The 9,274-nt window shown below is 45.2% G+C and overlaps 1 protein-coding gene across 6 annotated transcripts in view; it reads right to left on the bottom strand.

Annotated features, from left to right (window-relative positions):
• Positions 1–9,274, bottom strand: part of SEPTIN6 (septin 6) — a 60,533-nt gene that overhangs the window by 42,269 nt on the left and 8,990 nt on the right. For all 6 annotated transcript variants that reach the window (XM_023198693.1, XM_023198689.1, XM_023198690.1 and 3 more), the window contains exon 2: positions 6,548–6,743. In XM_023198693.1, the coding sequence (XP_023054461.1) occupies positions 6,548–6,714 (167 nt within the window). In that variant the 5' untranslated portion in view covers positions 6,715–6,743. The remainder of the gene's footprint in view (positions 1–6,547; positions 6,744–9,274) is intronic.

Below are 9,274 nucleotides of genomic sequence, written 5' to 3'. Positions count from 1 at the left end.
AGGTGGAGGTTGCAGTGAGCCAAGATTGCACCACTGCATTCCAGCCTGGCCACAGAGTGAGATTCCGTTTCAAAAAAAAAAAAAGACTGTGCCTTATTTCTTAGTATCTCTGACACCTCACACTGTACTTGTCACATAGTAGACATTTAAGTTTATAAAGTGGGTAATTAGCCAGGCGTGGTGGTGGGCGCCTGTAGTCCCAGCTATTTGGGAGGCTGAGGCAGGAGAATGGCGTGAATCCAGGAGGCGGAGCTTGCAGTGAGCTGAGATTGCGCCACTGCACTCCAGCCTGGGAGACAGAGCGAGACTCCATCTCAAAAAATAAAAATAAAATTAAAAAGTTTATAAAGTGGACTAGGTTTCCACAGCAACTTGGTTCTCAGTCTTGTGAATTCTCTCAAATCTGCCCCTCCTCTCTATCCTCAAAGCTTCTTCTCTTCCTATTCAAGCCCTCTCATCATCTCTCCCACCCTCAAGAGTTGCCCCTGACCTCCTAGTCCCCCTTTAGACATGGCCTTGTGTATTTCTCCCGGCTCAGACAAGTTTTCTTTTTTATCTCTTTTTCAGAGATGAGGCCTCACTCTGTTGCCCATGTGGGGGAACAATGGCATGATCATAGCTCACTGTGACCTTGAACTCGTGGGCTCAAGTGATTCTCCTGCCTCAGCCTTCTGAGTACCTGGGACTACAGGCGCACACCACTACGCCTGGCTAATTTTTTTTTTTTTTTTGTAGAGACAGGGTTTCTTTATGTTACCCCAGGCTTGTCCTGAACTTTTGGGCTCAAGTGATCCTCCTACCTTGGCCCCACAAAGTGTTGGGATTACAGGTAAAAGCCACCACGCTTGACCTAAATTTATTCATGCAATAACACCTATTCTCAGCCGGGCTCGATGGCTCACGTCTGTAATCCCAGCACTTTGGGAGGCCGAGGCGTGCGGATCATGAGGTCAGGAGATTGAGACCATCCTGGCTAACGCGGTGAAACTCCCTCTCTACTAAAAATTCAAAAAAAAAAAAAAAAAAATTAGCCGGGTGGGGGGGCAGGCCCCGGAAGTCCCAGCTACCCAGGAGGCCGAGGCAGGAGAATGGCGTGAACCTGGGAGGCCCAGCTTGCAGTGAGGCGAGATCACGCCACTGCACTCCAGCCTGGGGGACAGTGCAAGACTCCCGCTCAAAAATAAATAAAATAAAATAAAATAAAATAAAAGAATACTAATTCTTCCTTTCTCACAGAGAACCTCTATGTTCAGTTTGCTGATTACCTTTCCAGACCTTTTTCTATGCATCTACACACATAAATAGAGAGACATGTTTGTGGTTTTATTGGAGGGAGTGGGGCAGATTTACACACATGGCATCATGATCATTCTGCAACTTCTTTTTTTCACTTAACAACATATCCTGGAGATCTAGCCATATGAGGATATATCGATCTACCTCATTCTATTAAACTGCTAAACACAATTCCACGGTATGGTAATTCCACAGTTTATTTAATTGCTCTGTTGGTAGAAATTTAGACTGTTTAAGTTGTTTTTCATTCCATAACCAAAGCTGCAGTGAACATGCTTTCTGTATGCTTCTCAGGAGCATGCGCAGCTGCTTCTCTAGGCTGCATACTTAAAGGTGGAACTGCTGGGGCATAAATTATTCACATCTAAAATTTTAATAGATACTGCCAAGTTTGCCCTCCAAAAAGTCTATATCAATTTTCAGTCCCATCAACATGAATGAAATTACCTCGTGTTAGTGGATATTATACCATCTTTTTGTTTTTGCAGATCTGATGGATAAAAAATATTTCATTGTTTCATTTTGCATTTCTCTAATTACTGGGGAAGTTGAATGACTATCATTTCCTATGTTGATTGTACATTAGTGTTTCCCCTTCTGTAAACTATCTGTTTATTTCTTATTGAATTGTAGAAGTTCTTTTTCCATTTTAGAAGAATCCTTTGTCTATTATTTAGGCTGCAAATATCTTCTCCCCATCTGTAGCTTGTTTTTACTTTTGTTTATGGTATCTTTCAATATAAAAGGGTTTTTTATTTTAATGAATTTAAATCCATTAGTCTTTTCTTCTATGACTTTTGAATTTTGTGTCATGATTGGAAAAGCCTTCTCTACCCCGAAAGTTATAAAAATATTCTCTGATGTTTTCTCCTTGTATTTTTAGAAATCTGTTTTTAGTCCAATGGGAATCTATTTTTGTGAATGGTGTTTGTGTGAGAGGGTCTCGTTTTATTTTTTTCCTAAATAGATGGCCTATTTTCCCAGCATCATCTCTTGAATAGTCCATTCTTCCCCTGCTGACTTACATATGCTAAATTTCCATATGAGCAGGAATCTGGTCTTTTTTTTTTTTTTTTTTTTTTTTTTTTTCGGGACGGAGTCTCGCTCTGTCCCTCGGGCTGGAGTGCAGTGGCCAGATCTCAGCTCACTGCAAGCTCCGCCTCCCGGGTTTACGCCATTCTCCTGCCTCAGCCTCCCGAGTAGCTGGGACTACAGGTGCCAGCCACCTTGCCCGGCTAGCTTTTTTGTATTTTTTAGTAGAGACGGGGTTTCACCGTGTAGACCAGGATGGTCTCGAACTCCTGACCTCGTGATCCGCCCGTCTCGGCCTCCCAAAGTGCTGGGATTACAGGCTTGAGCCACCACGCCCGGCCCAGGAATCTGGTCTTAAGCTGACTTTTCTATTCCATTGCTCTTTTAGCTATTCTGATGCCTTTACATCCTTACTTCCCATTCACTCAGCAATCACAGTAATCTGGCTTCTACCCACAGTTCTCCTCAAACTATTATTCTGAAATGTATTATTGACCTTCATATCACCAAACCCAATGAATATTTGTTAGTTCCGGTCTTCCTGGATACCACGTATCATTCCCTCCCATATGCTACATGATTTAGCTGTCCCTTGATTCTTCGATCAATAAAAATCATGATCATAATATCTTCAGTTTATGAGGCAGTAACTCTGTGCCAGGTGTTTGAGCATTTCATATTCCACACACGTCAAATGTGCTTCACCACAACTCTCTAAGGTAGGTGTTATTATTATTATTACCATCATCATCATCCCCATTTTACAGATGAGAAAACTGAGGCATAGAAAATGTTAAGTACCTTGTTCAAGATCCCTGGGCTAAAAAGACAGCAAGACGAAATTTGAAGCCAGGTCTGAGACCAAAGCCTAGGTTCCTAAGCACTCCCCTCTCCAGCCTGTCCTTCTCGGTCTCTCCCTTAAATCCCCTTTTCTCCAGCCTCCTTTTTTATTTTTATTTTTATTTTTCGAGATGGAGTCTCACTCTGTCGTCTAGGCTGGAGAGACACGGCATGATCTCAGTTCACTGCAACCTCCGCCTTCCAGGTTCAAGCAATTCTTGTGCCTCAGCCTCCCGAGTAGCTGGGATTACAGGCACACACCACCATGCCCGGCTAATTTTTTGTATTTCTAGTAGAGATGGGGGTTTCACCATGTTGGCCAGGCTGGTCTTGAACTCCTGGCCTCAAGTGATCCACCCACCTCGGCCTTCCAAAGTGCTGGAATTACAGGCTTAAGCCACTGTGCCCTGCCTCCAGCATCACTTAAATTGTAGCTTTCCGCAGCATCCGAGCTTAGTCATTCCTCTTCCCAGTTTATGCATGTGCCCTTGTAAAGCGGGATATTCTCATGCCCGGTTTCAATGCAGTTTCACTGACATAGCTATGCTAACATGGCCCTAACGGCATGAAGAAAACATTGCTTTTTATTATACATCCCTGGAGCTTACTCCACCCCTGCTCCTCAGTGCAATTTCAAAGAGGCTTTTCATTTCTACTTATTTGATTTATTATAAGTATGTATCACATTTACAATCAGGAAGAAACAATAGGGATATCTTAAAAAAATAACGGAAGGAGATTTGCCTCTGAGGGGCAGTATCTGTTCAGTCCTCCCAAGCCATTATTATCAAGGCATTGTCCAATGTTAGATATGTTGAATGTATGTAACTGAAAGAATTGTAAGAAATGTAATTGAAGTTTCTGAGCCACCTGCAGCTGAGATTAAGCACTCATATTGTGGCCCAAATATCCTTTCTCCAAAGTTTAATTTATTCTCAACCAAACAAGATTAGCACAATAAGCACGCCTATAAAAAGCAGAGGTGGCCGGGCACAGTGGCTCATGCCTGTAATCCCAGCAATTTAGGAGGCTGAGGCTGGGGAGGGGATCCCTTGAGGTCAGGAGTTAGAGACCAGCCTGGCCAACAAGGTGAAACCCGGTCTCTACTAAGAATACAGAAAAATTAGCAGGGTGTGGTGGTGTGCAACTGAGTCCAGCTACTCTCGGGAGGCTGAGGCAGGAGAATCACTTGAACCCCGGAGGTGGAGATTGTAGTGAGCTGAGATTGTGCCACTGCACTCCAGCCTGGGTGACAGAGTGCGACTCCAGCTCAAAAAAAAAAAAAAAAGCAGAGATGTCTTTTTTTCTAGATTTTCAAATGCAAAACAGAACTCAGTTCCATTATTAAGAAGCTACATATATTTATTCATTATAAGGAAGTGAGTGTGGCTGTTGTAGTAGCTTTAAGGGGGAAATAAAAGAATTTGACATAAAGTTCATCTAAGAAGCAAGAGAATCCTGAAAAGATGAGAAGACCCTCTGCTTTAAATGATGAATGGCCCTTTCTGAGATGAGCACATGTGATAACCATGTGACTTCCGGTTAAATGCAGATGGTACCTGACCCACCCCTTATCACATCCCCATCTCTGAGCCTCACCTAGTCTTCACTCACACACATTCTCAACCCCCCACATCTTTTTGTTTTGTTTTGAGACAGAGTCTTGCTCCGCTGCCCAGCCTGGAGTACAGTGGTGCAATCTCAGTTCGCTGCAATCTCTGCTTCCCGGGTTCAAGTGATTCTCCTGCCTCAGCCACCCGAGTAGCTGGAATTACAGGCACCCGCCACCACACCCAGCTGATTTTTGTATTTTTAGTAGAGATGGGGTTTCTTGATGTTGGCCAGGCTGGTCTCGCACTCCTGACTTCAAGGGATTTGCCCGCCTCAGCCCCCCAAAGTGCTGGGATTACAGGTGAAAGCCACCTTGCCTGGCACCCCAACATCTTTCCTGGACCCCTCCTACCTGTCTGCTTATTGCTGTTCAGTCCCTTTTCAGGATGTCTTTTCCTCCATCTATTGACTTAACATCCTGAGGTTTTTGTCTTTAGTCCCGTGTTCTTCTTACTTTACTCTGATCTCTGGGCGATTTTACATGTGTCCATGGTTGGAACATATCACCTCTACCTTGATAACCCAATCTGTATTTCTAGCCTCTTCTGATCTCCATCTCTGTGTGTTCAACTGCCTACTGCTGAAGGTCATTGAATATCTCAGTAGTCCTCAGACAGATCAAACTTGACATGTCCAAAATAGAGCTGATTATTTTGAACCCTGGTTCTCTTATGGAACGCCATCACCAATGCCCACTCTACAAAGCCAGAAATTTGGGCCTCATTCTAGATTTTTCTTTTGACTTCACAACCTCACACCAAGTCTCTACCAAGTCTTGTTGATATTTACCTACTCAGTATTCAGCAGATCTGTCTCCTCTTCCCTATCTCAGCACCTGTTTTACCTCTTGCCTCGATCATAAAATCTTCTGTGATCTGGCACCTGCTTACCTCTTCAGCCTCATCTCCCCCTATTTTTTCCCCAAGCTTACTCCAAATGCTAGCCCAGGGGCACAACCAGGTTTTTCCAGCCCTTATGCTTATGCAATTTGAAAGACTCTCTGAGGAAAATAATACAACATTGTGATTGAACATTAGTTACAGAGCTTTGGAAGGGGCCCGTGCAATCTTCATTAGCTTCACAGTGACTCTGCCTCTGTCTAGCCAAAGAGGGCAAGCTGCACTTCCCTAGAACGTACCAGAATCCTGCACATCACTTTGCCTTTATACAGGCAGTTAATTCTGCCTGAGATGCCCCTCTCTCCCTTCCCTTGTCTGTCTGGCAAAACAGTTCGTCCTTCAAGAGTCAGCTCTGGAGGCACATCCTTTGTGAAGGCTTCCCTGACCTCCCTACGTAGAAATGACTGTTCTCGCCTTTGTGTTCTCGTCGTAACTTGTTGTTTATCTCTTTGTACCCTATCCTTTACAGAACATCTTATACTCTATGGAAATTATTTGCTTAAAACCGGTTTTGCCTGTGAGTGCCTCAAGGGCAGAGACTAAGCCATTCCTTTTTAGATGGTCAGAACTCCACAGTACCTGGCGCAAGGTAGGGGCTCAATAAAAGTTTGCTGCATGGAATTGAGACCTGACCCATGTATATTAGAAAGACATCCTTCTTCTGGCAAAGTGAGTGGAGTGGAACAGTTGCTGTAGACAGGGACACTGGACGGGGCCGATGCTTGGGAGGTACCTGCTGCTGCCCACACCATTCTGGAAGGACAGGCTCGGGCCCGGTAACTGTGCTGTCTTCAAGACCCACATGGTGAGTTCCTCTATGCGGCCCTCTACCAACCTCTCCACCTTTCTCACCCCACCGCCTTCCTTACCTGTCCTCTTTGTTGATCTGGTCCCCAAAGCCAACTGTGCTAACGATCGTGAGCTTTAGCCTCACGTTGCTCTCTTGGAGGTCATAGGTATTAGACTGGAGCTGGACGCCCGGCTGTGTGTGGGTGGCTGGCTCCCCTTCGAACTTGGTGTTGAACAGGGTGTCCATGAGGGTGGACTTGCCCAAACCTGTCTCTCCTGAAAAGCAAAAGGATAAATTATGGTCTGTTCACATAGTGACTATTCAGCCCTTACACATCATGTTTCAGATACACATTTGTTGACATGGGAAAATGAATATGATAAAACATAAAGCAAAAAGCAGATAGAAGCAGATGAACTGTATGATCTCAGTTAAACGAAAAAGACTAAAAGGAACTATACAGATGGATCAGTAGTAGTTATCTCAGATAGTAGAATTGAGGTAGTTTTCATTTTATTCTTCCAATTTTTTTCTGTCATTTGGAAATTTTACCTTGCGTATACACTGCTTTTTTTCTTTTTTTTTTGAGATGGAGTCTTGCTCTGTCACCCAGGCTAGAGCGCAATGGCACGATCTCGGCTCACTGCAACCTCTACCTCCCGGGTTCAAGTGATTCTCCTGCCTCAGCCTCCTGAGTAGCTGGGATTACAGGCGCCCACCACAGTGCCTGGCTAATTTTTGTGTTTTTAGTAGAGATGGGGTTTCACCATCTTGGCCAGGCTAGTCTCAAGCTCCTGACCTTGTGATCCACCCGCCTCAGCCTCCCAAAGTGCTGGGATTACAAGCGTTAGCCACCGTACCTGGCCAAGTATACGTTGCTTTTATAGTCAGAAAAAGAAATTGTTATAGGCAGTGATGGAGAGGTATAGCTACGCCTAGAAAAAAAAGACTGGAAGGAAATACAATATACTCATCAATGGCTATCTCTTAGTGGTGACCTTATGTGTGGTTTTCATCCCTTTCTTTATGCTTTTCTATATTTCCCAAGTTTTCTAAATGGACTATGTATAGTTTTTGTCATAAAAATTAAAGGATTATTTTAAATTTTTTTTAAAAGGACAGTGGTGGCCAGGCGTGGTGGCTCATGCCTGTAATCCCAGCACTTTGGAAGCCTGAAGCAGGCAGATCACTTGCGGTCAGGAGTTCAAGACCAGCCTGGTCAACATTGTGAAACCCTGTCTCTACCAAAAAAATATATTATACATACACAATTTAGCCAGGCATGGTGGCAGACCGCCTGTAAGCCCAGCTACTGAAAGGCTGAGGCAGGAAAATTACTTTAACCAGGGGAGGCGGAGATTGCAGTGAGCTGAGATCATGCCATTGCACTCCAGTCTGGGCAACAGAGTGAGACTCCATCTCAAAAAAAAAAAAAATTAAACAGTGGTCCCTTGTCAAACACATATCCTCTCATTCCAGTCCCCGCCTCTCCTCCCTGCCAAGCCTAAACAGCCTTCTGGGGATGCCCCAGATGTGCCTCCCAGTGGTGAAAACTGTGCAGGCTCCCGGCTTATCCTCCCATCCTGGTTGAATGGTTGAACTTTCGGTGAGACCATTTTTAACTAAGGGGGTGGGGTGGGGAGACTTAGCAGGCCACAAAAATTCTTCTTTTTTTCGATACAGCGTCTCGCTCTGTCGCCCAGGCTGAGTGCAGTGGCGCAATCTCAGCTCACTGCAGTGTCTGTCTCCCGGGTTTAAGTGATTCTCCTGCCTCAGCCTCCCAAGTAGCTGGGATTACAGGCGCCGGCCACCATGCCTGACTAATGTTTGTATTTTTAGTCGAGATGAGGTTTCACCATGCTGGCTCAGCTGGTCTCAAGCTCCTGACCTCTGGTGACCCACCCGCCTCAGCCTCCCAAAGTGCTGGGATTACAGGCATGAGCCACCGCGCCTGGCCCTTATCCTTAAATTTTAAACAAACTAGCCATTTATTTGTTTAACTACTAGGCTGCGAGATACTAATAAATCAAACCATTGGAATTTTTAAAGTCTTGAACTTCACACTGGGGAAACAAGTAGGGGAAGGGCTGTGGCAGACTGGTGACGGTTTTGGGAGCTTATTCCTGGGAGATCAAGGGATAGCAAGCCACTGTCAGGAGCCAACGAGACTTCAGGGAATGGGACATCACAAGAAGTCAGGAGTTGGTGACAAGGGAGCTAAACAGGAATCTGATATGAGGCCACAAACTGGGCTGGGCACTAAAACTGCTTATAATCTCTACAGATCCAGGCTGTATTTGACCCCTGAGCCCACCCCAAGTGACTCAGGAATACCAGGAATTAAAGAGTCAGTAGAGAGGCGGGCACTACGAAGAGAGGATATCATTAATTACTCTGGCCTGCCCTTTGAAGACAAAGACTACCCTCCCATTTATTCTGCCATCATCATCCCTGTTTTTCCCTCTCCTCTCCCCAGCCCAGGGAGGATGTGAGCCTCGACTTCTCTTCACAGTCGGGACTGCGTTTGCATTGGGCAAATTGTGGCCTGCCAAATCCCACCTTGGGACCAAAAGCACACATCTGCAGGGTGGTTCAGGGCTAGGGTTAGAGCTACATGATGTAGAACTGAAAATGCTCCATCGTCCCCTCCGCCCCGGGTGTGTCTAGCCTGCTTCTTTTTTTTTTTTTTTGAGACGGAGTCTTGCTCTGTCACCCAGGCTGGAGTGCAGTGGCGTGATCTCGCATCACTGCAAGCTCTGCTCCCGGGTTCACGCCATTCTCCTGCCTCAGCCTCCCGAGTAGCTGG

This window comes from Piliocolobus tephrosceles, chromosome 12 (assembly GCF_002776525.5).
Source record: "Piliocolobus tephrosceles isolate RC106 chromosome 12, ASM277652v3, whole genome shotgun sequence".
Taxonomy (NCBI): Eukaryota; Metazoa; Chordata; class Mammalia; order Primates; family Cercopithecidae; genus Piliocolobus; species Piliocolobus tephrosceles.
The sequence above is the reverse complement of the archived record's forward strand: the minus strand, read 5'-3'. Positions and strand labels throughout refer to the sequence as shown.